The sequence below is a fragment of the Sminthopsis crassicaudata genome, chromosome 2, assembly GCF_048593235.1.
Source record: "Sminthopsis crassicaudata isolate SCR6 chromosome 2, ASM4859323v1, whole genome shotgun sequence".
NCBI classification, from domain to species: Eukaryota; Metazoa; Chordata; class Mammalia; order Dasyuromorphia; family Dasyuridae; genus Sminthopsis; species Sminthopsis crassicaudata.
Genome location: NC_133618.1, coordinates 161,655,057 through 161,681,625, shown reverse-complemented (window position 1 = coordinate 161,681,625; position 26,569 = coordinate 161,655,057). Strand labels below are relative to the sequence as shown.

At 37.1% G+C, this 26,569-nt stretch overlaps 1 protein-coding gene across 3 annotated transcripts in view; it reads right to left on the bottom strand.

Annotated features, from left to right (window-relative positions):
• RRBP1 (ribosome binding protein 1) overlaps nucleotides 1-26,569 on the bottom strand; it is a 126,056-nt gene that overhangs the window by 21,629 nt on the left and 77,858 nt on the right. For all 3 annotated transcript variants that reach the window (XM_074287806.1, XM_074287807.1, XM_074287808.1), the window contains exons 4-10: nucleotides 23,301-23,423; nucleotides 15,455-15,607; nucleotides 14,334-14,452; nucleotides 8,338-8,491; nucleotides 6,218-6,356; nucleotides 4,895-5,073; nucleotides 4,560-4,594 (exon numbers count right to left, since the gene is read on the bottom strand). In XM_074287806.1, the coding sequence (XP_074143907.1) occupies nucleotides 4,560-4,594; nucleotides 4,895-5,073; nucleotides 6,218-6,356; nucleotides 8,338-8,491; nucleotides 14,334-14,452; nucleotides 15,455-15,607; nucleotides 23,301-23,423 (902 nt within the window). The remainder of the gene's footprint in view (nucleotides 1-4,559; nucleotides 4,595-4,894; nucleotides 5,074-6,217; nucleotides 6,357-8,337; nucleotides 8,492-14,333; nucleotides 14,453-15,454; nucleotides 15,608-23,300; nucleotides 23,424-26,569) is intronic.

Here is a 26,569-nt window from a genome sequence, read left to right as displayed (position 1 = left end):
ATATACTACACAGCCTGAAGCCTCATTTTTCAGGCTGAAACTATGAAAATCTCAAAGCTTTGGAGAAATGAAAAGTATTTTTTCCCCAAATGAAACACAATTCTCAATATTATCCTCACCCTATCTCCAAAGTAACCAGAATTTGAATAATGATGCATCAGATGGCTATGAGCATCAGAAGCTCATGTGGGGGACGATGACAAGACATCCACCCTAGTGCATGAAGATAGAATTTGAAGAGTTGCGAGGGGCAGAGGTCATTCCTGTCCATTGCAGGAATCATAGTATCACAGTATCTCAGGGACAGAAAGGATCTAAGTAAGTGTCTAGAGTCAAATGATTAAACAAGATACCCAACAAGATCCCCACCCATTGCTGAGAGTCTTTTAGTCAGTGGATATCCCACTACTTCCTGAAGCAGCCATTCCATAGTGGGAGAGTGCTAATTAATAGGAAGCTGTTCCTGACATGAAGCCTAAATTTACTTCTTTGTAATTTCTACCCACTGGTTTTCATTCTGCTCCCTGAGACTCAGATAACACATCTAACTCCTTTCATGAGACAGTCTTTCAAACAGTTGAACACAGCTTTAACGTTCTCTATGTCACTCACTCCTCCTACAAAGACTTCTCCTGGATGAACATCTGAATGCCCCCAGAGTCTTAAAACAGTTCTCATAAGCCTGACCTCAAGGCCTTACATCATCTTGGGTCACTTTCTTCTGAATGGTCTCCAGCTTATACATATTAATGTCCTTCTGAAGAGGGTGGACCGCAATTGAACACACTCTTCTGGCCCAGCCAGAAGTCAGTAGGACCATCATCATCTCCCTAGGCATTCACATTATGCCCCTCCTATGACTATAGCCTCTTCGGCTAACAGCCACACAGCTTTTGCTTCATCAGCTCTGGGGATAGAAAGATCACTTATTCCATCCATGACACATACATATATACATAGCAATCAATATACCTCTTAATAACCAGAGCCAAGAAATGAACATAAAATTCTAGATGTGATTAGCCAGTACTGATACAGGTTAGAATTTTCCCCACTCTACTCTGAACATTTCTGAAATTGAGATTTAATTCAACTCAAGATCACATCAGCATTTTTTTAAACAACTACATCAATTGTTGCTAATTATTAATATGGAATCAGCTAAAATTCCTCAGATCTTTCTATACGTGGAAGAATCCCTTAGCTATATATACTTCCACTATTTTGTATTTGCAGAATTGATTTTTTTTTTTTACCTTAAATATAGGACCTAATTACAAGACTCAACATTTATCTGTTAAAATTCATCTTACAGACTTCCACTTAGTATTTCAACTTGGCTCAAAAAGTTAATATGCTGATTTGAGCACATGGGTTACTTCTTTCTAAGTTTTCATCCAAGTAATTGATAATGTCTTGCGCTCATTTTAATCTATAGCTAGCTACTTTTGAGACCAAAAAATGCAGACGAATCCACCTAGGCATAGCAGACTTGATCACCCATAGACAAGAGCAGATTGTTAAGGTCTGAAAACAGAAATGGTCAATGAGAAAATTAATTTGTTATTCTGTTTATAGTTTTAAAAATAAGCCCTTGTTTAGCTGTTGTTGTTCAGTCCTGTCTGACTTTTTGTGACCCCATTTGGGGTGTTCTTGGCAGAAACATCAGAGCAGCTTGCCATTTCCTTCTGCAGCTTTATATATATATATATATATATATATGTATGTATTTACAGATAAGGAAATTGAGGCAAACAAGGTTGAGTGATTTGCCCAGAGTTATTCAGATAGTACTTGTTTGAGGCCAGATTTGAACACCGTCTTCCTGACTCCAGGTCTGATACTCACTGCACTAGCCCCACCTAGTGGTTGTTGTTTAGATAACAGGTTACAACTTCATTATTATTATTATTTTTATTAATTTTAGTTTTTATTTACCAGATATATGCATGGGTAATTTTACAGCATTGACAATTGCCAAACTTTTTGTTCCAATTTTTATCCTCCTTCCACCCTCTCCCAACCCAGATGGCAGACTGACCAATACATGTTAAATATACAACTTCATTATTAAGATCCCTTTCAGCTCAGCTCTATGATAAAAACCTCAGTATGGACGGAGGGGAAAAAATCTAAAAGCTGCCATAAATCCCAATTTTTATTTCTGATAAAGTATCTTTGGTGAAAGGATATAGCTATTTTCTATAGCATCATTCTTAAAAGGTTCAGGATATAGCCCAAATGCCCTCCACCTCTGTGTCCTTGAAAATCCATCATGGATACATCACCCCAAATTTAACTCTTTCCTGTGCTAAAAGTTCTTGTACTCCAAGATTTGTGAACTAAGCTTAAAGATGAACCATCCCTATCTTTAGACTTTGGACTTCAATTACATCTGCTCAGACTTTACGCTCCTCATACTTAGAATTTCCATACATCTATTCCCAAATAAAATCCTCTTGATAATTTGGATTTGAATTTCATAAATCTTACATATTTCTACACTGAAGAGACAAGCTCCAATAGACACTACTATATAACAACTTCTGAATTTAGAATACACTATAAACAAAGCGGTAATTCACAAATGCTCACTACATCAATAATGTATAAAACACACTGTCTAGAACTGGACAATGTTGATATTAATCAAAACAATAGGATAAGACTGAAAATGTTGCAAGAGAAAATTTATTTTCTATATAAGTCAATTGCTAATATTGGCTGATATCAATATTAGTTGCTGCTTTGATTTAAGACTTATACACATCCCTAAGGAAGGCATACATTAGAACTGGAAACAAGCACTTATCTATGGATCTTCTTTTATATTATATAGTTCATATAATCTGGCAGTTACAATATTCATATCTTTCTTTTCCTAAAAACAATAGCAGCATGAAATTGAGAGTTGCTTTTTCATAGTAACCTATCAGTCCTATAAAAATATTTTTAATATCGCCCACAAATCTATACCAGAACCACCTGTACTTAGCAATACTCCCACACACTCTTTCCTTCCTTATGAGCTCCATATCATTAGATGAATAGGATACAAAAATCTGCCTAAAGCAAATACACTCAAAAGTTTTTCAGAAAAGACAAAATCCCATAGAAACCAAACCGAAAGGTCAATGGAAAGGAGATGTAGATTACTTTTCTGTCTTCTTCCTTGGTTTCTTTGAGGTTTTCTAAATAAGCAATTATTTATCAGCAACAGAACCAGATGAGCTAAAAACAAATGCTTCAGGAAAATTATTTTTTGAGGTTGAAAAAAATTTATGCCAGATATATCTGAATGGCCTAATTTTTTATTCATCTTCTTTAAAACAATAACAGTTTCTATAGCAACCATTCATTGTGTCCAAGAATTCTTACTTTAACACAAAATAGTATCCAAAAAATACTCAACTAAGTTGTGTGTCTTGAATTAAGACATATCAGGACAGGACAATGCAGAGTTTGATCCCATGTTTTCCAATGAGATATTCCTTGCCTTCTGGTAGGTTTTTTATTTTTGGTAGCTGATGACACTAATTGCCAGGAGAAACTGACCACATAAGTAAGCTGTGTTTTGATGGAAGTACAGTGACTCATCTAGCAGTCATGGTCAGAGCAAGAGAACCTTGCTGGACACCACATATGAAACACATTTGTGTTAGAGTTGGAGAAAACATGGGATGTCCACTATAGACTTATATGGCTATCTGAGCTCTCTGCTCTCCCAGCCAAGTCAAATCTCCTGTGAATATGCCCTGAAAAACCTATATTTCCAGAGATAATAAGTCCCAAGAACTCTGGGATTACATTAACTTGTGGAGCCCTAGCATGTAGTCATTCCCAACCCTTAGCAACACCAAACAAACACTAAATGAATGGCACTTGTGCAGGATAGGCACTATGAAAGAATGCAGCACCGATCAGTAGGTCTGATGATACAAAAAAACCTCAAAACACCAAGATTTGGGCCAGATTAAAGTCATCTCATTAAAAAAATAATCATTCACTCCAGCAAGCTTTGGTTAAATCCAAAGTCCCAAAAGTGCAGACCAGTGAACAAACCAGTACCAAAACATTTGTTTTCATCATAAGCTTTTCAATAACCCTGAAATGTAATCAACTTCCCCAAGTAACCAGTACTGCATAGTTTTAATCCTACCCTTTAAATATGGGTATATATGTATACACATGTGTCTATACACACACTCACACAGTCTCTCTCTCACTTATCAGCCTACTCAAAAGTATTTTAAGTCATCTTGCTCTCTCTCAGAGGATGTATGAGTAACAATAACAAATCCTATTCTTAACATAATAGTTTATATGGGAAGAAAAAACAATTATATCCAACCATCACTATTCACACAGTAGCCTTATTCTATATTTATCCCTAGCATGCTAGTGAATATGGAGAAGATAGAGACTTCTAAAAATGGACTTATTCTGAAAATCTGAGGCCTTTCTCATTTCAAATGTATCTCAACTCAAACTACTCAACCTAAAGCCTAAAAGTCAGTGAAAGATAGCACATAACCAACCATTCAGCTCTTCAGTCTTACCTTGCTTGCAACTGGTCCACCTCAGCTTGGCTAGCCTAAAGTGAAAAGAAAAAAAAAGGATGATTGTTAACACAGATTTCCCTATATTTTTCCTTTGCTTTTATCAAGATTCAAATCAATTTTCTCTCCACCTGCTCTTTATTTTCAGCCTAGTTCAGAAAGCAGAAAAAGAGAACATAAATTGGTTTCTACAATGTCAAAGATGTGATTAAAAAGTGAGGAGAGTTATCTACCATTAGGAGGCCCCCAAAGAACTCAGGGGAGACACATCCAGCCCTTGCAATACTGTCATGAATAGAGAGGCCTACTTAAAAGAAAAGGTGATGAGTCCCGACCTGGGCATGTTTGGCTTCCTTAGCCTGGCCAGCATCCAACAGAGTCTCGATGGATTTAATCCTTTCTGTGAGCTTTGTATTCTCTGTACTGGACTCCAACAGCTTTCCTTTGAGTTTATTCAACTCTTCAGACTTGCTTTTCACCTCTGTTTCAGAGGACTGTAATTTGCTACGCAATTCTACAGCAAAAATAAAGAAGGGAGTAATAATAAATGGGATAATCAAGAAAGTACTCCCTGTTTGTATTCTCTAGAACTTTTACAGTATCTTCTATTATAATATCGTTCCTGTTCTGCAATCTTAGTTAAAGGGGTGAAAACACTTAAGGTTTTAAACAGGGAGGTTTAAATACAATAATTGCTTATAGTTAGTATTTAAATGCTTACAAACTGTTTTTAATAGCTTATCTAATTTGATCCTCAAGAGAACTCTGTCAGGCAGGAGTTATTATCCCTAATTTAGAAATGAGAAAACCAAAGCTGAGAAAGGTTGAATTACTTGCCCAGCAGCACACAATAAGCATCTGAGGCAAGAGTTCTTGAACCCAGACTTTCTTCTCTATCCACTACACCAATCTATGCTACTGAATAGGGAAAAACAATGAAGATTTTATTATTATTAACTGCTAAAACCCACAGCCAATAAGCAGATAGGGAAGAACTAAGTGACCTGAATTTTTCTCTGAAAACAGATGACACTATCATTTATAATTACAAGGGAAGCGGGAAAGGCTCCAGACCATTACTCAAACACTATAAAATGAGGTTGGTGATTGATTTGGTTTATAAGAATAGCATAGGTGAATTTGTTTCACTTTGATCAATTCTAACACACATGAGAATGATGTTACTAAGTCTATTCTGCAGAAGGTGAAAACTTTTCAAAGTTCAAGTTATTTTTTTCTTGGGTGATTTCTACTTTCCTCCATATTCTTTATATTGTTAATGCTTTGAAGCATTAACCACTGTCCTGTCCTTTCCCAGTCACACAAAGCAGAGACTAAGCTGAGAAAATTATACCATAGCTTAGGGAGAGGGTGGTGTGTAGAATTCACATCAGGAAAGTAAAAATCTCATCTAGACTATATATTTGTGAGTTCTGCACTGGTCCAGTGGATGTCTCAAGTGGGATAGCATGAGATATTACAAAGCCCATTGAAAGTTTTACATCATAGAAAGGGTTGGCTAGGGCTAGAAAGGGAGAATAACTTAGGACCTAAGTGATGGAAAACACTGGCATCTCTAACTTTTATGAAAACTTGGTTTTCCTTTGCTACTCAATTTTCTAACACATAAGGAGAGAGGGATAACAAAATTATCTAACCAATAATATTCTGCTGATCTCCCTTTGCTTTTTCTAAGTCTGCCAAAAGATTTTTGTAACTGGACTGGGACTTGCGAAGCTCTCCGCTCACTTCATCCAGTCTCTTCTGGAGAGTGTCTTCTTTTTCTTTTTGAGAGACCTGGAAGAGAAAGGGCAGGGGAGAAAAGAGAGGGAGAACTTGAATTCCCAAATTTCGATTTTCTTGTCTCATCCCAGCATCCACAAAAAATAAAATTGTGTTGATAGCCTCAGTTTCCTCAATAAGTAGCTTTGGAATCATATCTTAAAATCTGCAATTCATTTTCCTATAGTTCATACTCCTCAGAGTCAATAACAATAAAAACAACAGAATGCTGCTCACAACTAGAGGAATAGACAAAGACCTCTACAATGAATGACAAAGAATTAAAAGCAGGCGTGGACATAAGCAAAATCATGCTCAGAGATTTTAAAAAAAAATTATATCCTGAATGTATTCTGCACAGTGTAAGTTTGTGTGCAGCTTAATAAATTCTTGATGAGATAAAGATTCAGATATCAATGTTATATAAATCCAGATTTAAATAAATCTCAAAAAACATGAGATGTTTTACAATAGTAAGATAACTCAATGAGACAGGCATGCAAGAGGCCTGCTACATATTGAAAAAGAAACCCTAATGTTTCCAAAACTTCAGTTCATTTCCTAAAGCTGCATGTGTCATGTTGTGCTAACATATATACATCTGCTTCCTTCTCAGTAGGTTTTACAATGTTGCCAGTTAAAGGTGGAGTAAGGTTTCAGAGGCAGTCTCCTTCTTCCCCAGAGATCTACATTCTTGCCAGGAAGAGAGAAGGAAGATATGATGAGCCTGCTAGAGATGCTGAAAACAAAGTCTGGGAAGTTTAAGAATCTATCTATAGTAGGAAACCTTGATTGAGGGAAAAGATAGTTTCCAAATAGTAAAAATAAAAGCTTTAGATTCAAACAGGGATGATTCCCGAAACTAGTACCCTAAACTACTAATGATTGAGCTATGATCAAAGGATCAATTATCCTAACCTCATATTTAAATTTAGGAAATAGGAAAAATAAAAGACCATGACAAATTACATTCTTTAGGGAAAAAAAATAGAAAAAGGAAAACCCCAAATACCATTCAAAGACTAGATATACTCACACAATGTTGGAGCTAGAAGGAAATGACCAAATCCTCTCATTTTACAGAGAGATATACTCACACAATGTTGGAGCTAGAAGGAAATGACCAAATCCTCTCATTTTACAGAGAAAGAAACTGATGCCCAAAGAAGTTAAGTGGTTTGCCCAATATCCCCCAGCTAATTATGGAACAGAAGAAACACCAGAATACAAGTTCTTCCAACTGCACCTATTACCTGCTATAAGCACTCTCACCCACGTTTTGATAATCGCACATAAATAGGATCAAAAGTGCCTCAGATAACAATTCCCTTTTTATACAAAAATCCAAACAAAAAAAATACCTGGCCTAACAGGAAGGTTTTTCTCCACACTTGAGTCAAATAAACTCTGAATATTATCTATTTCCACTCCTAAACTGCATTTAAGAACAATTTACATAACTACACCACTGCATCTGCTAAGGTCTGCTTTTTAAATACAAGCCCTTAGAAGGGATGCTTTTGGATGAGAACACATAAAACTCAGGAGAAAGTGATTGGCATCATTCTCATTTTTCTAAATGGCCAGATATGGAATGCCACTTCTGAGTGGGAAAGAATCTTCTTCTGGGGCATCTATCCCTACAAAAACAGGTCATATACAAATGGCTGAAAATTAGTCAGGTTCTTCAAATAAGAGACCCTGCCTCCATGGCTAACTGTCTTGAGGGAGAATGTGGGCCTTCGGAAGTCATGATCCAAGGGTCCCAAGCCTAAAAGGAGATAGCCAATATTGTCTGGCTAGGCCTCCAGCCAAGATGTGCACTTTGATCATCCCAAATTAGAGCTGAATCAGTGTGGACAGATCAGACCAATCCCAAGAGGGTGTCAGGAAAGAGAGAGTCAGTGGGCCCAAGCACAGACAGGCCCCTCGATATATACTAAGAATGGCCCCCCAGGGGCTGAGTGGCCATGGGAGGCACCAGATCTTGCCTTACCTGCAGCTGGTGGACCTGTTTCTCCAAGGCTGCAGTTTTGACTTCCAGGCTCTTCTTCTGCTGTTCTTCCTGTTGCACAGCCTCAGATTTTTCAGCCACTTCTTTTGTGAGCTTACAGCACTCTTGCCTGAGCTTGGCCAGTTCAGCATTCTGCCTGAAAGACAAAAATGTCCCTGGATCAGAATGAGAGGTTGGTGTATTGTTATAAGCTAACCTACTTGAGCTTCCTAGGCTAATGAAAACAACTTCTCTTATGCCCCCAAACAACAACAAAACAGAATTCCAGTGAAACCTGAAGGGCTTATTTGAAAAATGTAAAGTGTTCACCCCTGACTAGGTCTCTCATGATTTTTCTCCAGGATAATGACTGGCTCAGAAAGTAAAAAATCCTGCCATGGAATACTATATGAGAGACTTATACGAACTGATTGAGAGTAAAGTGACAAAACCAGAAGAACAATTTACATAACTACACTACTAAAAAAACAACTTTGAAATCTATGAGAATTCTGATCAATTCAATGACCAATCATGATTTCCCAAGAATTGATGGTGAAATATACTGCTGACCTAACAGAGAATGATGGATACAGAGTACAGAATGAAACATATATATTTTTTTGGGACACAACTAGGAAATACAGTAATTCTTTCTGCTTCCCCATACCTTTTTCCCCCCAATTTTCAACAGTATTTTATTTTCCAAATACATATAAAGATAGTTTTTAATATTCATTTTTTAAAGACTGTGTTCTGGATTTTTCTCCTTACCTCCCTCATCTTCCCCCTCCCCAAAGCAGCAAGAAATCTGATATAGGTTAAATATGTGCAGTTCTTTAAAAAATATTTTCATTTCTCATGTTGTACAAGAAAAATCAGAATAAAAGGGGAAAATATCACAAGAAAAAGGAAAAAAAATCAAACAAAAAAAGGCAAAAGCACTATTTTCTCTGGATGCAGATGGCATTTTCTATCCCAAGACAATGGAGAATTTGAGGAAATGCCTTAAATCACAGCATTGTTGAGAAGAGCCAAGTCTATCACGCTGATCATCACATAATCTTGTTGTTATAGTGTGCAATGTTCTCTTAGTTCTGCTCACTTCACTAAGCATCAATTCATGTAAATCTTTCCAAGCTTTTCTGAAATCAGACTGCTCATCATTTCTTATAGAACGATAATATTGTTATATTCATATACCATCATTTATTCAATTATTCCCTAACTGAGGAGCAAACAATTTCTTCTTCTTTGACACTACAAAAAAGTCTGCTTACAAATATTTTTGCATATGTGGATCCTTTTTCCTCTCTTACAACGGGATATAGGTACAGCAGTGAGACTGCTGAATCAAAGGGTATGTAGAGTTTATAGCTCTTCGGACATAGTTCCAAATTGCTCTCTAGAATGGCTGGATCACTTTACTACTTTACCTTACCAGCAATGTTAGTATCCCAGTTTCCCCACATCCCCTCCAACATTTATCATTATCTTTTTCCTGTCATCTTAGGCACTCTGAGAGGTATGAATTGGTACATAATAGTTGACTTAATTTGCATTTCTCTAATCAATAGTGATTTAAAGCATATATTGCCTTTATCAGAAACACTGGCTGTAAAAATTGTTTCTCAGCTTTTTGCTTTTCTTCTAATCTTAGGTACATTAATTTTGTTTGTGTAAAACCTTTTTAATATGGTTATTTAAAAACACAGAATTTCTCCCTGTCAATTGGGGAGGGGGCAATCTATTTTTGTTCATTGAAAAAAAATTAATTTAAAACAGTAAATAGTTCTCACTATTCACTATGCTTTAAGAAATTTACAAATGTTAATTCTCTCCAAAGAGGTATGTAGCATTTTAAAAGAGAGTGTCTACAGTAACGTAATGGAAAATACTAGTAGACATCAGAACTCAGATCAATGTAATGACTGATCTTGTTTACAAAGGTCTAATAATCAAATGACTCCCACTTCTCAAAAAAAAGGTCATGATCCATAGGCAGAAGAAACTGAAACTTACTCTTGTCAAACAGAGTAGATGATGAGTCAAAATGTCAATGCTTTCTCTTATTGGGCTTCTTTTTTATTTATAAGAAAGGCTTTATTTGAAGGAGATAATTAAGAAGTGATACTGATGTTGAGTGCAAATGTAATAGAAAAAAAAGTATTGATAAAACTTTTTAAAAATTAAATTTAAAAACACATCTTTTGGGGTGACAAATGGAATATAATTTTTAAGACTTCTGTAGTTTAAAAAAAGTTTTTGTGTATTCATCAGTAAGGCTCAGTTCCTTGAGAACTGTCCTGGGAGTTTCTAAGCATTTAGAGGTAGAATCAACAAAGCTTCCATGTTCCCAATTCTCTTTACAGTATAAACTCTGCAATCAGGGATGAGCTTTCCTGAATTGCAAAGCAGTTAGGCATCAATGCTTTGTTAACTCACATCTCCCACTTCCTCAGCTAATTTTCTGAGCTAAAGAAAAGAGGACTAATGAAGGGTCCCAGAATCATAGAACTTAAAAGCTAGAAATGACCTTAAAGATTATTTCTATTCAATTTAAGATTTTCCAGATGAGGAAACAAGCTGGGAAGGTAGGGGGGAGGGCTAAGAAAGGGAGAAAGGGATAAAGACAGAGAAAATGAACTGTCCAATGTTATAAAAATAATCAATAGCAGACCTGTAATCAGAAATCAATAATGATTCCCAAAGAGGATACCAAACCATCTTTTCAACATATAATTTCTAAGGAAAACAAAAACCAACTAGAAGACCACGGAGGAAGGGGCCTAAATTAAAATTCAATTTAAATAATAATAATCAAACTTGGTATACTGTAAGACAAAGATGATGTATTAGTTTAGCTGAAGTCCAACCCAATAATGCACAGCTCATTGGGATGAATTATCCTCAGTAGCCACTGAAAACCCAAAAGAAAAAGTTAAACAATGCTTTTAACCTAGAGGAAAAATGGGGTGAAAAAAATCTTAAAACACTGCATCTCCTACATAAAATTAAAATGAAGCCACTGGCTCTCTTCCTAAGGTTCTTCCTTTCTACAGAAAATTATAGCTAAGGGAAAAAAAACAAACCCAAATCTGACATCTGATTTTATCCATCCATTTTACATAATAAATGAAGATGACATAGAATATAACCTGCCCAAGAAAATTAAGCTAAGAACCAACTCTGAAGAATCTATTCCCATTACATCACAGGCAGATGACTGCTGAGATACTTTCAGCTCTAGTATTCTATGATTTCTGATCACAGAATACCTTAGTGCACTTTCAGAATAAACTCGAGAATCAGCCAGCTGGGATGAGAATGCCAGAGACTGAATTGGCAGTATGGTGAAGCCTAGAGACACTTCTCAAGATAGTATTTTTTAGGCTTAGCATTGTGGCACATGTCTGCAACCTTCCTGAAGATGGTAGTTGTTTGAGTTCAGGAGTTGAGCTACAAAAGGGCTAAAAAGCCAGTGTTAATAAAGGAATGTCTTTTTAAAAGCATAAATAAAAAACATTAGATTACAAAGGAAACCACTTCTATTGAAACAGTTGTATTTCTTTAAAGTTATATAGACATTAAAAATACATATAAATAATAGTTTATAATATATAAAATACCATTATACTTTATATAATAATTGTATATAAATCATACCAAATAGGATACGGGGGATGTGTATGTATGCTGTATGTATATATGTAAGTATGTATGCGTTTAAAAGCAAATTCATAGACCTTAGATTAAGAACCACTGTCCCAAACAATGGTATCTGATCCAGAGGGGGAAATTTAGAGATTATAAAGAAATACCACAGAGTGAAATACTTTCCCCAATGCTTTGATGCATAACCTAATAGAGAAAAAGGGGGAGGACTCAAGGCATAGGAGGAGAATCAGTGTTCCTCTATATAAACTATCTCTTCTATTCTTCATTCAGGAAATGGCAACCATAAAGACTCAAGTCCAATAAGTAAAACATGGAAGGAGATAATGACGTACACAGTGGAACTTGAGATGGAAATAGCTTTACAAGGGCCCTTCATCACCATGAGGAACACTGCTGAGAGCTAAACCCTACAGCTCACCATCTAATATAGCCATTTTCTCTAAATTCTAAGAAGCAAATTTTGAGGGATTTCTTCCTCCCATTTTCACTTATTCAAACATGTCAGTTTTCTACTAGTTTTGTCACATTCTTTTTTCCATAAAGGCAGATAAGAAAATGGTCACACGTATCACCAGCATCTTAGAAACAATCACTTCAAGAAACTTTATTTAACTCAAAGGACCCCTAAATGGAAGTGGAGATAGACCTAGGCAAAGACATGTTTGTTTAATGAAATTGACATTTACCCCAATAAAGTTAAATGCTACACTTAAAGGTAGATACAGTACCCTAAGTGTTTTCTTTAACTATACAGCTTATATGGGGAGGAAAAAAATAACTGTTTGTCAATTCATATTTTTTTTTTGTGTTAAAAGGCAATCACTGATATCCACAAATGAAAATGAAAATGGGATCATTTGAAACTGGGGGCTAAATTCATTGTCAGGCAGCTAGCTGACAAATTCTGAGAAGTCCAGACTCTCTATAGCATTACTCATTAACTTTGAAAAGTTGCTTAATCAATTTGGAACTATGCCCCCAAATTTACTAAACTGAGCATACTGGTTAACTCAGTAAGTAGTATCACTGCTGGCCTATGCCCCCAAAGAGGTCAAAGAAAGAAGGAAATATGTACAAAGGTATTTAAAGCAGTTCTTTTTGTGGTGGTAAAGAACTAGAACCTAAAGGAAACAGGTCTCCATTTGGAAAATGACTAAACAAATTATGATAGTAAATGTAATGCAATACAATTGTGCTATAAGAAAAGATGAAGGGAAGAATTTTAGAAAAATCTGGGAAGACTTGTATGAACTAATGCAAAATTTAGTGAACAGAACCAGAAGAATTTGTAAAATAATAAAATTATAAAGAAAAACACTTGCTGACAGAGAGGTTGTGGACTTAAGAGTTTAGAATAAGGTACATATATTTTTGGACATGGTTAATTTGTTTTGTTTTACTATACATATTTGTTATAAGGGTTTTTTCCTTTTCTTTTTCCTAATGAGCAGAGGAGGAAGGAAGTAGGAGAAAGAGAAATAGATTCCATTCACTTAAAAAAAAATTAAATTAAAAAAATTTTAAGTAGAAATTCTAAAAAAGAGTTTAACTTTTTGTCTCTGATTTAATTATTTACATTAGATTAATGGGGATCTTAATAAAATCTACCGTTAGGATGTTGTATATGTGAGTAAAGTCCCTTATCTGCCACAGGGAGAAAAAAATCCCTACAAGATGTCAGTATCATCTAATTAACAGACAATGTCTAATAAAAAGTTATCCGTGGTATGGAAAAATAGTCATGGTTTTAGGCCACAGAAAACAACATAATCTCATCTTCCTTTCCTCCAACCTTCATTTGTAACTCTATACAAGTTTTGCCATAAACATCAGGAACAAGGAAGAGAGATCCACATTAAGAATAAACCTGCTGGGCTAGAAACAGAAAAGCTGACCCTATATGCAGCTCACGTTCATGGTCACTAGTACAGGGGCACTATTTCTCACAGGAAAAAGCTAACATACTCAAGAACTACTGAGGGCTCTCCTCTCCTCTTGATCTCCAAAGGAAAATGTTAATTTTAAACAGGATACAAGGATTCTTAACCTGGCATCCAAAGACCCAGGGATTTCAAGGAATCTGAATTTTTATGGGAGGTGAGAATTTGATTTCCATTATTCTCTAACTGAAATTTTACATATGCTGCAATTATGAATTTTCAAAAATTCTGTTCTGAAAAGGGGTCAGTAGACTTTTACCAAGCTGCCAAAGGAGGCCATTCCATAAAAAAGGTTAAGAACCTCTAGTTTAGTGTAATTACAGGACCATTCAGCAAATTTATTTAAATTTCTATTTTTAAACAGTGAATATTGAAGCTTACTTGCTCTCAGTCTGACTGGTTGCTTGGTTCAAAGCATCCCTCAGAATTGAGTTCTCTTGTTGTAAACGAGCTAACTGTGTATTTGGTCCATTCTCCAATTGTTCCTGAAGACTTCGAATCTGAAAATGAAATTTAGAGGGTAGAAAAGTATCAATCAACAAAGCCTTATGAAAGGAAGATGTAAGCCCCAAATTCACACCAAAATTTGCTTTCTGCATCATAGAAGGTGGGCTGCAGAATACAGCTCTCTTCTTTCCCTTGAATTAGACTTTTAAAAAAAAATCTATTATTCCTCATTCCTTCCAAACTTTTTCATCATTGCCTTCTCAGCCTGTTAGAAAAGAATCAGGCTAGAGGCTCAGAAACATTCCCTGCTTCACTACTTCTGTGGTTACACAGTTTGAAATTTGTATTATATATTTGATATAACAAGTTAAGTTACCACAAACCAATAAAACCTTTTATCACTCAAGAGGAAGACAAAGTTTCCCTTTCCTTCTCCTGACCCATTATCACCTTGCAAGAAATCAAGCTGAAAGAAAGCATCTGTAGTCAGATGGTGAAAAACCAGTGGCAAGACATGAAATATAACAAATACGATTTTTTGCCCTTCCTCCTCAGCTCATCTTTTAAAATAAACAGCTTTAACAGTTTCTAATTTGAGAGACATTCTTGAATCTCTCTCCATAAAGATCTTAATGTTTTCCATTTTTCAAAGCACTTACATATCCATTACCTCAGATGATTCTCTCCACAATGCTATGTGGGATAGGTACAGCAGGGACTCATGTCCCCATTTCTGAAAGGAAGGAACTAGCTCAGATTTATACATATAGCAAGTCAGTGAGAGGGTTAAGATGAGAGCCTGAATCTGTGATACTTTGCACTTTTTTGATAACATCTAAGTTGACAGTCCCACCTTCTTCCTCAAGAAGCCTCACTTTACCTGTTCTCCTTTCTTGGTTTATATGGCATATTCCTAAAATGAACACACTCATTCAAATAATGCCCCACTCCCTTCTTCCTCCCTACTTCATGCTTCTGCCTTTCTGGTCCTAGTCTAAACCAAGAGTCCACATGCTCCCCCGGGCCCAACCTTCTTTGTCCTGCAAATGCCTCACCTTCCCCTGTAGTTGCTGCACTTCATTCATGTGGTCCCGGTAACTAGCTTTCATACGGGCTTGTACAGCCACAATCTCCTGCTCCCTGGCCAAGAGCTGTTTTTTCACATTGGCTTCCCCAGCAGCTGCCTTTGACTTCTCGGATGCAAGCTCCTAGAAAAATTGGGGAGAGAGAGAAAAATTTTAGTTTTAGTTCCTGTTAGAGGTGGAAGAAGCTAATCAGATGGGACCTGACAGCATCCCTAACCGATGACATAAGGGAGGGCAACATCCCAGAGGCTGGGAGGTCATGTCAGTCCAAACTTTCCTTAGAGTCCTCACATGTCCTAAACTCCACAATGTAACCAAGTTTGCTCTGAGGCCCTGATATGGAATTCTGGAGAAAGCAGAAATGGCAGGGTAATTTTGCATGTACAAGGGGCAATCCCTATCTAGAAAGCTAAGTGCATTACCTGGCAACAGTAAAGAACAAAATGCAAGGATGGGTATGTCTGTGTGTAAGCTGCATCAAATTATTCTCATCTTGACATGTACAGCAGGCTGAGATAAACAAGAAGATATTTAAAATGTCTGCCCCTCTGCAAAAATCCCAAGGCCTGAGCTACTCAAACTTCTCCTTAAATTGTCACCATTAAGTGGAATGCAATGAGCTTTAATGGGAGTAAAGAGAACAGACAGATCCCTTATTCTCACACACAGGAAGAGGAAGGACCAGGAATCAGGAGGAGCAATAGGAATGCTAGCTCCTATATTGGCTCTCCTGGGTTAATTTAAGTCTAGGGTTATGAACTCCTTCTTACTCAAACCTTCACTTCCCAACCACATTCTTTTTCTTCTATGACTTCTCTCATCTTTTTATAGTTCAGTCCAGATCTAGATGCCTCTGAACCAAAGCCAAGAAATCTTAAAACCTTTTCCATTCCTTTACACAATTGTAAAAATCACACAATTTACAAACCAAGGGACCATAGGCTTTCTCCTAGAAAGAGAAAAGAAAGATCATCATTCTGGAGTGGGGAGACTCAGAAGGAAAACAAGTTGGCCACTGGATACCACTGCTGTTCTACATGGGGCAAGTTAAGGACAGAATGGGCTTCACATTATGAAATAAGTAAAAAGGACCTAGATGCTTCATGATGCTCTCACTGATGTCCTTCCCTATTCACTGGTCTCAATTCCTATATCCAAGGAAAGTTAAAAGATTTTCTGAAGCTGACCAGAAGTTTGCCAAGTCAAGACTAATAATCCATTTCTCAAATTTTTAAAGAGGCAAGTGAGGAAGTAACATTCACAGCTAGGTACATCATGGGAAACAAACACTGCTCCCCCTCCACAAAAAAAAAAAAAAATCAGAATAAGGAGAATCAGCATTTAAAAACACAAAGTACTCTTACTATTGAATTGTGAGGAATATTTACCTTGAAAATCTAACCAGTTTACATTTGATGTTCTCTCTAGTCTCATATCCAAGGAAGAAGAGAAATAATAACTCCTCCTTCTCCTGAAATAACAATTCTTTATGTGTGAGGAACAGGAACAGGAAGTCTACTTTGACAAGGCTTTCCCTCCTCCCAGATAGGAAATGGAAAAATCATAATCCCAGAAGAGCTAAAGATTCCAGTATCCCTGGAATCCCCCTTTCAACTCATGTTCCTAGGCCCCAGGGAGCTGAACATATATTAGGGTAAATCAATATTTCACTACAGAATGTCTTACATGGGTTTCTTTTATGTAATATATTGGTAATTTAATTCCCCTTAATTCTTTGAAAGGAAATACCATTCCAAAGTAACAGCCCCTTATCTTGCCATCCCTTAGGTCTTTAAAGTGTAGTTTCACAAATCCTCTACAACCCATCCATATATGTTTTTGCCACACTCTTCTCTACTTTTAAATTCTAAAGCCCATGGCTAATACAAGAGTGTTCCAGGAAAACCTCCAACAAGCCACAAAAAACTACCAGATAGCTCAGCAGCCCACACATATGACAGATACTCTGAATCTTACCAGCTACTCTCCCCTAGAGCATGTATACCCAAAAACCCCCCCAGATCAATAGTATATATTTTGCATTGACCAAATCATAACTCTTCTTGGGATTTAATAGTGCATCTATCCTAAAGCCAGCAGGAACCAGAGAATTATTTCTTTTACCTTTAAAGGTGTTCCAGATCTAAGAAAAGTCAGATTGATTTGAATTCATTTCTTAGCCCTAATCTTGAGCAATTGTTGAATCCTCTATGATGTTATTTAAATGTCTTTTCTTAAACCTTTATAACCCAAAGTTCACTGCCAATAGTGTTAGGACTTACGCTCTAAGTTTTTAATGTCTCATCCAAAGAGAAAGATGGATATCAACTACCATTTATCAAAGCTGAAAATAGAAATTTTGCTCTGGTTCTAAGGTATATATAGAATTTTTCAGGCAACAATCTTAATGGATAGGATCAATATGCAAGAGCAGTGAATCTGCAGTCAGATGAACCTAGCACCAAGCTGGCTCAGTCTTCAGACCAGAGTCTGACCTTCTGTGCTCCCTTTAAGTCAGAGAGTAACTTATCACAAAAGGGTCTCTGATTTGGAGATTCAAAAATGGCAGAGGACCAGCAACAGAAGGTCAGCTCTCACTTCAGAAGGAAACTCCTCCTCCTGTTCATCAGGGAGATAACAGAAAGGAACTATACAAGGGAGAAAAGGGTTCCTTGACAAAACAAAACAAAATACCCAAAGACCAAAAACAAACAAGAAAAATTCATTTTGCACAGCTACATATCCAATGCCTGGTTTAGGAAGCTCAGGCTCTCTAATATAAAAGTAGATATTCTTAGAAACCCTAGTGTTGAAGGTATGGCTCTTAGTCCCAATGCCTGGGGAAAAGAAGCCTATTTCCCTGGCATTAGGAGTAGTGCCTGTCTGGCTGGCTATTTCTGTCTCTTTTCATCTTGTTCTCTTTCTGTCTCTCTCCCCCCTCTCACCAGATTCAAGAATGAGGTTTTAGGAACTTCCAAGTATCTGAGCCTGCTGATTTCCTATATAGACTTGGTATAAGAACAATCTTTTTTAACCCAAAGCTTTTGGTTTAAATTTATCTGAATTTATTTTTTCCATAAGTAAACAAGAGAACAGGGAACAAAAGCAAGCTTTGGCAGACAATTCTCTGCATCAGTCTATTATCTTCCCTGTTTTACAACTAAATGAAAAGATGATAGAAGATTCCTAGATTTGTTGTCTGTTGATTTCAAAAAATGAAATTTATTCAAGTAGAGTAAGATTGTTCAAGCTCTCTTTCCACAAAGGCCTTTCATGTATACATGTTATATATATTTTTAATTCCTCTATAGAGAGCAGGCGAGCTTTGTTAAATGATCCTGACTACTATCAAATACAGCATAGAGCAGGGAAGTATAGGTTAGAGAAAGACTCCAGAGAGTCTCACAAAGATGTCCTACCTATCCAAAAGAAAAAGAAATCCTCAGACATGGTGAGGTCTTCAAGACAATTCTCTGCAAGTCAGTTAACAAACCCTAAGATCTTAAGATCACAAAGTAAGAACAAAATTATATCGCCAATATCATCTTACATAACCTAAGCACCTCATTTTACGATGTTGAAATGAAGGCCAAGAAAGGTTAAATAACCAGTCTCACATCACACAAATAAAAAGTGGTAGAGCCAGATTTAAATCCAAATACTTGTTTTCTAAATATGGCAGCTTTCTTAAACATGACAGGATCTTGGAAAGAATTATCGTAAGACAAAATTTAAGTACTTATTGTAACCTGAATTATTTCTCTTCCTAATCAGTTCTCCTAAGAAAAAAGAAATTGTAACCTCACAGCTGAGCACTCTACTTTTTTACATAAACCATAGCAACAGAGTGACCAGATGAAACATTTGTGTTTTTCAATGGAAGCACTGGGGTAACCAGGAATAAAACATGAAGAAGTACTAATTGGATTCTTGGCCAAAATATGAGCCATATTCTCCTTAGGAATACTATCTTTTAAAATCTTAAATCTAAAAAAAGGAAAAAACAAACAAAAAAAAAACCCCCAACTGCAACAACTTTCCTCCTACCCCCACTTCCAAACAAAAAATAATCTTCTAGCAAATTCATGGGACTCTATTAGACTGAGGCACTAATTCCCTATTTCTCAAGGCCAGTACCAATCACTAGTAATTGATGCAACATTATTGTAACCTACAGAAAGAATAGCAAGTATTCTAGGACTGGTAAAAAAATTATTTATAAAGTTTTCATTTGATCAAGGATTTAAAGATGGAAAGAATACTGAAGGTCAGTGACCTGCTAGAACTAAACCATCTAGTTCAATCTACACCTGAACAAGAATCCTCTTTATGCTTCCTCCAAAAAGTGACCCATGCAACTTTCTTCCTTGCAGACACAAGGTGAAAGAGTGCTTGTCATCTTCTGAGACAGCTGACAGCCCTTTGGTATACTTATTGTTAAGAACTCAGGACTGTCCTGGAACAAGTTTAACGAATCTTCCATTTGACAACCCTTCAAATATTTGAAGCCAATTCATATGTTCACATGTCCTCTCTTCCCCCCAAAAAACCATCTCTTCTCTAGGCTAAACCTCACTATTTCCTTCAAACTCTAAATCAAAATAATCCTTTCATCATCCTTATTTCCAATGGGAAAAAAGGTATCACAGAGCTAGAGAAGTACTTACTCCATGCATATCAAGCAATATGCACTGGAGGCACAAATAGAAAAGACTATGATGGATCCCAGTCTCAAGCAGTTCATAATCTAATCTAATCTAATCTGGAAATGACAAGTAAGAGGCAAACTGCAGGGCAGATGAGGAGACAAGTCACTAAGTGGTTCAGATGGCAGAGGTCCTCAGCTTATACAAGTAGGTCAAGTAACTGAGCCCAGGAACTTCAGGAGACAGAGGAAGGACCTTAAAAGGCAATGGCAGAATAAGGCCAGGAGTCTCCATCTCTTCAGAAGGAATGAAGTTGTGGACAACCTTTTCAAGTTGGGTGACAGTCCAAACAGCCTAGGCAAAAAGAGAAGCCTAGCCCCAGTGGTAGTAAGTGTCCCTATCACGCGTTGCCTGAGGTTGGAGGAGAGGGAGAAAAAGGGGTCTGAGAATAGCCAGCATCTAACCAGGGCAGGATCATCTCATTTCCTTACCCCTAAATTCTCTGACTCTCAGTACAATCTTAATTTATGATCAGGTCTTTTCATATCACACAACTGACTTTAAGGAGATTGTAATTCATTATGATCCCCAATCTTTTTTTTTTTTTTAAACTTATAAAGTTGACTTTTAAAAACTTGTCAAATCACATAATATATGACTTCACATTTATCCCTACTAAATTTCATGTTGTTTGGTTCCATCATTCTAGCCAATCAAGACCTTTTTAGATCCTAATTCTGCTCCTCTTGATTCTGCCATCTGCAAATTTGATACACATCCTTGTTTATCAATTGTGTCTTGTACATAGCTGAATAAATATTGGCTGAATGAACAAATGCTCTGTACAAGCGATGTGTTATCTGTTCATTATCTGTATTTATCTTGCATTTTATTCCTTATTTGTATATTTTTTCTCCATGACTTTCATAGAGAAATGTTGTCAGTTTCCGTTTGTTTGCTACCAAAAGGGTTACAATTACTTTCATCTCTAAGTTCTACTGAAGTCCTTCTCTGAAGCTTGTAATACTGGAACTTCCTCATTTTAAAGCTAAAAAAATGAGGCCAAGAAAAATTAAGTGAATTGCTTATGTTTACCCAGGTAACAAATGGTATAGCTAGGATGTTAATTCAGGTTCACAGGATTTAGCCCTGTGCCTGGTACATGCTAGGCTTTGAAATGTTTATTGAATTGAACTGAATTGAATTATAAACACAATTTATCTGTCAGAGGTCTCCATATCCTAAGTGTCAAAGTTTCCTCACTTCTTCTAATACTAGAGACAAAGTCCTACTCTCAATTACTCATATTCCTCAGGGCTGAAGCTTTTTTAAAATTATGATACTTTTAAAATGTGGCATGTGAGGATATACTCCTAAGAAAGTTGAGGCAAACTGATGGAATATTATAACACCAGAAAGGGTGAAAAATGTGGAGAGTGAAGGGAGGAGATTACAAAGAAAAAGGCAAAGACTTTTACAAAGTGATGTAGAGTGAAGAAAGAAAACACATGAACTAGGTTTAAATTAAAAAAAAAACAACAACACTACCTCAGCAAAACTTTATGACTAAGATACCCACATGAAGGGGACAGAGCAAATAAAATGATTTTTGTAAAAGTGTTGTATAAATTTATAAGCAATACAATGACAGTAATTTTCCATTCAAAGTTTTATTTGTGATTTTAGTCTTCATTTTGTTCATTTGATGGTTGGCATTTGCTACAATTGCTGTAAAGTTTATATTTTTAAAGAGAAATATAATAATATGGACCTTCTGCTAAGGAAGCAAATGACTGATCCATACTTTTCATGAATACATCCTCTATAGATGATTGCCCAGAAATGTGCATGAGCAAAAGGATACTGAGATTTAGAAAAGGTCCCTCTCAAAGGCCCAAACTTTAACACCACAAACTTCCAAAGTCCTCTGATTCCCACTCACCTATACTTAATTTCCCCTACAGCAATCATACAAATTAGTAATGGAACTGACATAAACCTGACTCATTTTATATTCCCTTGGACAGGAAAGAGAGAGGTAAGAAGAAAGCATTCCTCCGAGGAGAAGCCATCTTAGACATTTTGATTTCTATATCAGATTAGACATAATGGTACTAACATCTCTGTTCTAAGTACCTAAACAGACTGATGTGAAACAATGCCCAAATATGCTTATGATAACTTATTCTGACTGAAAACCAACACTTAATACTATATGTAGGTGTGCCTTATGAATTAATAGTTGGCTAGAGAAAGAAAAAATGCAGAACTCACTTTTGACTATAATTCACAGGGTACAAGATTAGACTAGTCTCACCCGCTCTAGTTTCCTGACTTATCCTCCTGGTAGAGAGGTGCTAGTTAGCAAGAAGGGAGATGATGGCTAGACTTCTCAGTTCACTAGTACAGGGAACTCCTGAGTGAGGAAATCCTCTACCAATGCAAGTTGGTACCATTTCTGCAACTTATAATTTTAGAAAAATTGCCTAGCCATGAGAAATTAAGCAATTTTCCTAGTAAAAAGGTCAGTAATCTATCTCCTACAATACAAAAGCCTTACAAACAAAGAACTAAAAGGAACAAGTAGGGGAAGAAGGAAGGAAAAGGAGAACCAACAAATAATTAAAATTAAGGTAATCAGCTCCATCAAGTATTTATCATTACAAAAGGCCCACCAGGAAGCCTAACAAAAGACCCAATTTGGTTTAAGCCAAAAGCTTAAGCAGGTAGCCTAAGCCTGACATACCTAAGAAAATGAAACAGGAAACCAAAGTCTTCATCCTATTCTGGGTTTCCTCCAAGATCCTCAGAGAGTTAGACATTAAACCTAGAGACCAGTCTGCTGGGCTAATCCTAACTTAGTGAGAGGAATATGAAGTGTTGATGAGAGGTTAGGTATTTCTCAATGGATCTGGGGCCTCCTCCATGTAGGCACTCCCTCCAGTGATAAAGTCTACAACCCACCCATGCCATCATTTGCCACAGAGCTGGCACTCCCAGGAACATCTAAGGGCTCTGATCTGGGTGTCTTTACAATCACCAATGAAGGACATGGGCTGCCAGCAGTTTCCTGATTCTTTGAGTCACATTATGGCTCTTTTCATTTCATCTTACTAATAAAAAGGATAGAAGAAGGAATATGTCTATAGATAAGACTACATGGGATTTACCTTATTAAGTTCTCTCAGTCTGTTTTTGGCAGCAGCAGCATCCTGTTGTTCGGTAGCCAGTAGCTTTTCCTTCTCTTCTAGCTGTCGCTTCAAAACTGCTACCGGATCGCCCTTTTGAGTAGCCTACAAATGCACCAATAAATTCAAATTAGTAACTAAGAAATGCCTGGTAGCTGTATATTCTATGATTTTCCTAGACACAACAGTAGGAGGCACAATTGTCCTATAAGGAATGAGACTCCCAAAGAAAACAGTTTATATCCTTCAGGTTTCAAAGGGCAATAATACAAATAGCTTATGGGTTTGTAGGCTTTAGGGTTTATTAAAAATCAAGTTGCCAGACATTATCTCATGTTTTGCCCTCAATAACCCTGAGAGGTAAGTACTACAGGTATCCCCATTTTACAGATGAGGAAACAAAGGCTTGGGGTCATACAGCTTAGAGTCACCAGAGGTGAGCCTACCTGGCACCATACTTGATCTTCACTACACTAAACTTCACTACACTAAACTGGCTCATAATTATGGAGTGGAGGGCATCACAAGAGATCATCTGGTTCAGTTCTCTACCTGCCGGTCATGTCTGAAAACAATACTTTCCAAGCAAACTCCTTTGTCTCATTGAGAACCAAGAACATTAGAATTAATAATACTAGTAGATATGTTAATTATTTCCAAAAAGCTTGGGCAACCTTCTCTGCATTATGGCTGTTTAATCAAGTGATATTTATAAATAATATGTCCCAAGAATGGCAGTGGCAGGAAGGATGGACCCGAGGTGGCAGAGAAAAGCAGAAAGATCTCTAAGGCCTCTGAAGCAGCTCAGGAGATCAGGAAAAAACCGGTTTGGTTCAGGGTGGCAGCAGCTGAAATAGAGCACAAACGACAGATGGGAACAAGAAGTAGAATAAACATACCTGGGTAGGATAGTAAGGAAGAAGGTTAAACAAGGAGAGCCAGGTGAAAATGGTGTTGCCCCTGACATGAATGAGAAAGTCAGAAGGATGAGGTGGTGAGATAATCCCATTTAATTGCTGCTGAGTCTTGTGTATTCAACAACTACCAAAGTGAATGAAGGAGCCATCTCTTTTTTTGCTCCCTGAGAATTATCATCACTTACCTGTATCATAGCAGCTTCCTAACTGACCTCTCTGACCCTCCTCCTGTCGCTCCCTTCTCCAATCCATTTCCAAAGAGCTGCCAAACCTATAGTCCTAACGCACAGGTCTGACCACATCATTACCATCCACTATAAGTTTCAATGGGTCCCTAGTGCTTCTAGGATGACCTAGCCTCAGTTTATGTTTCCTGCCTGGTTTCACATGACCATCCTCTTTCCTGCCACACACTACATCTAGTCAAACCAGCCCACTTATGATTCATCATACATGACACCTAATCTCTCCCGGCTGCCTGGAATGCTTGCTCTCCTCACCTGGCTCCTGGTTTACTTGTCACTATGCTCTTTCCAAAGATGTTACTGCTTTACACACACACACACACATACACACACACACACACTTTGTATTTACCTATGTGTGTGTACAGTTCTTTCCCTCAGTAATAAGTAAAACTCCCTGAGGGTAGGGATTGCTTCATATTTTCTCAGCAAATAGCACAGCATTTGGCACATTCTAAATGCTAAATAAAGCCTGTTTGAACTGAACTGAATGTTCAACTAGTCAATGTGGGGTCTAGAACTCAGAAGAGAAATATTTATTTGAGATATGAAAGTCATCTTTTCAGGTACATTTAGCAAAACACTGTATGCTTGGCACTGTGCTAAACATTGGGGATACAAAATCAAAGAAAAATATAGTTCCTGCCTTAAAGGAGCTTACAATTCAATAGGGGAAAGCCATATACAAAGAAGAGATGGAAAGAATTGGGAAGGAGAGAGAGAGAAGGAAGAGAAAGGTGGGGTAAGTTATCTGCCAAGAAGCATGTTGTTAAAGTCTGGAGAGACAGAAAGATAGTCTAGAGGGAAACAAAGGCTGGCCTGGACCTCTACACAAAATGAAGGAACTCACAATGGAATAAAGGGGTCAGCATAGCAGAAGGGTATTTTCACAGTGAGAGGACCTCAGGGAATGATGGATGTTCCATAAAAAGGCTACAGAAGAAGGGGGCAATCTAATACTTGTGGCATGTAAATAAGGAGTGAATAACTGTGAGAAATTTGGGGGTAAATGAGGTTGCCAACAGAGAAATTACTATAGAAGGAAAGAGAAGAGAGCCACGGATATACCTCAGGAAAACACCCACACTAAAATTAAAGAAAAGGGTCCATCCAATGGAGGAGAAAGAGAGGTAGGAGAATTGTCCAAAAAATATATTTGGATTAGTGACTCGGTCACTGATGATATTTGAAAACAGTTTCAGTAAAGTGGTGGGTGGAAATGAACTTCTGAAACTGCTTTCCCCTGTGCCTAACAGGCAATATAAGCATTGCCACTCTCTTCACTTTACAGATGAGGATCAAAAAGGACAAATGATAGACTGAGCATCAGGGGGCATATATGTGGCCCCTCACTTTGAGGTTATTGCTCTTCTCACCAAACTACATTGCCTCAAAGAAAAAAAACCTATACAGTTTTTGTGTAAGACATTCACATACAAAAAAGAGGAAATTATATGAAGTATTTGGCTATGCTCAGAATCACACCAGAAAAACAAGTAGCTTTGTAATGGGAAACACAGCCTTATCAGTGGCCATGTCTATACCTGCCCACCACCACCACATCTCAAAGGCATACACACGGCCAGATCTTAATTTGGCCCCTCATCAAAGCTTTCCTAGACTACAAGAGCTTCCTAAATTGAGTCTCTTCCTTAATCTACTGTCCAGTTATCAAACAAGATATTCCAAAAGCACAGGTGTCACCACGTCACTGCCTTGCTCAAGAAGCTTCATCAGTTTCTTCTTGCCTTTAGGATAAAATCCAAGCTCTTCTTTTAGAGCCTTTCACCATCTGACTACCCTTTCTTTCCTAGATGCGTTCAGGACTTCCTTTCATGGAGTCTACATTCTTCCAGTACAAGTGGCCTCATTTCCATTGCTCTGCCATCTCCATGCCTTAGCATCAACTGTTTCTCCTTCCTCACTCTCTAGCCCCTTTCAAGCAATGATCCCTATCAGAGGCCTTCCCTGATAGGTCCCACCATTCCTTGCCATAATTCTCCCCAACCATCAAATTATTTCATATTTTTAAAAATATTCTATAATCACTTAGGATACAGGTTGTTCCTTAATCCATTCTACTCAAGAG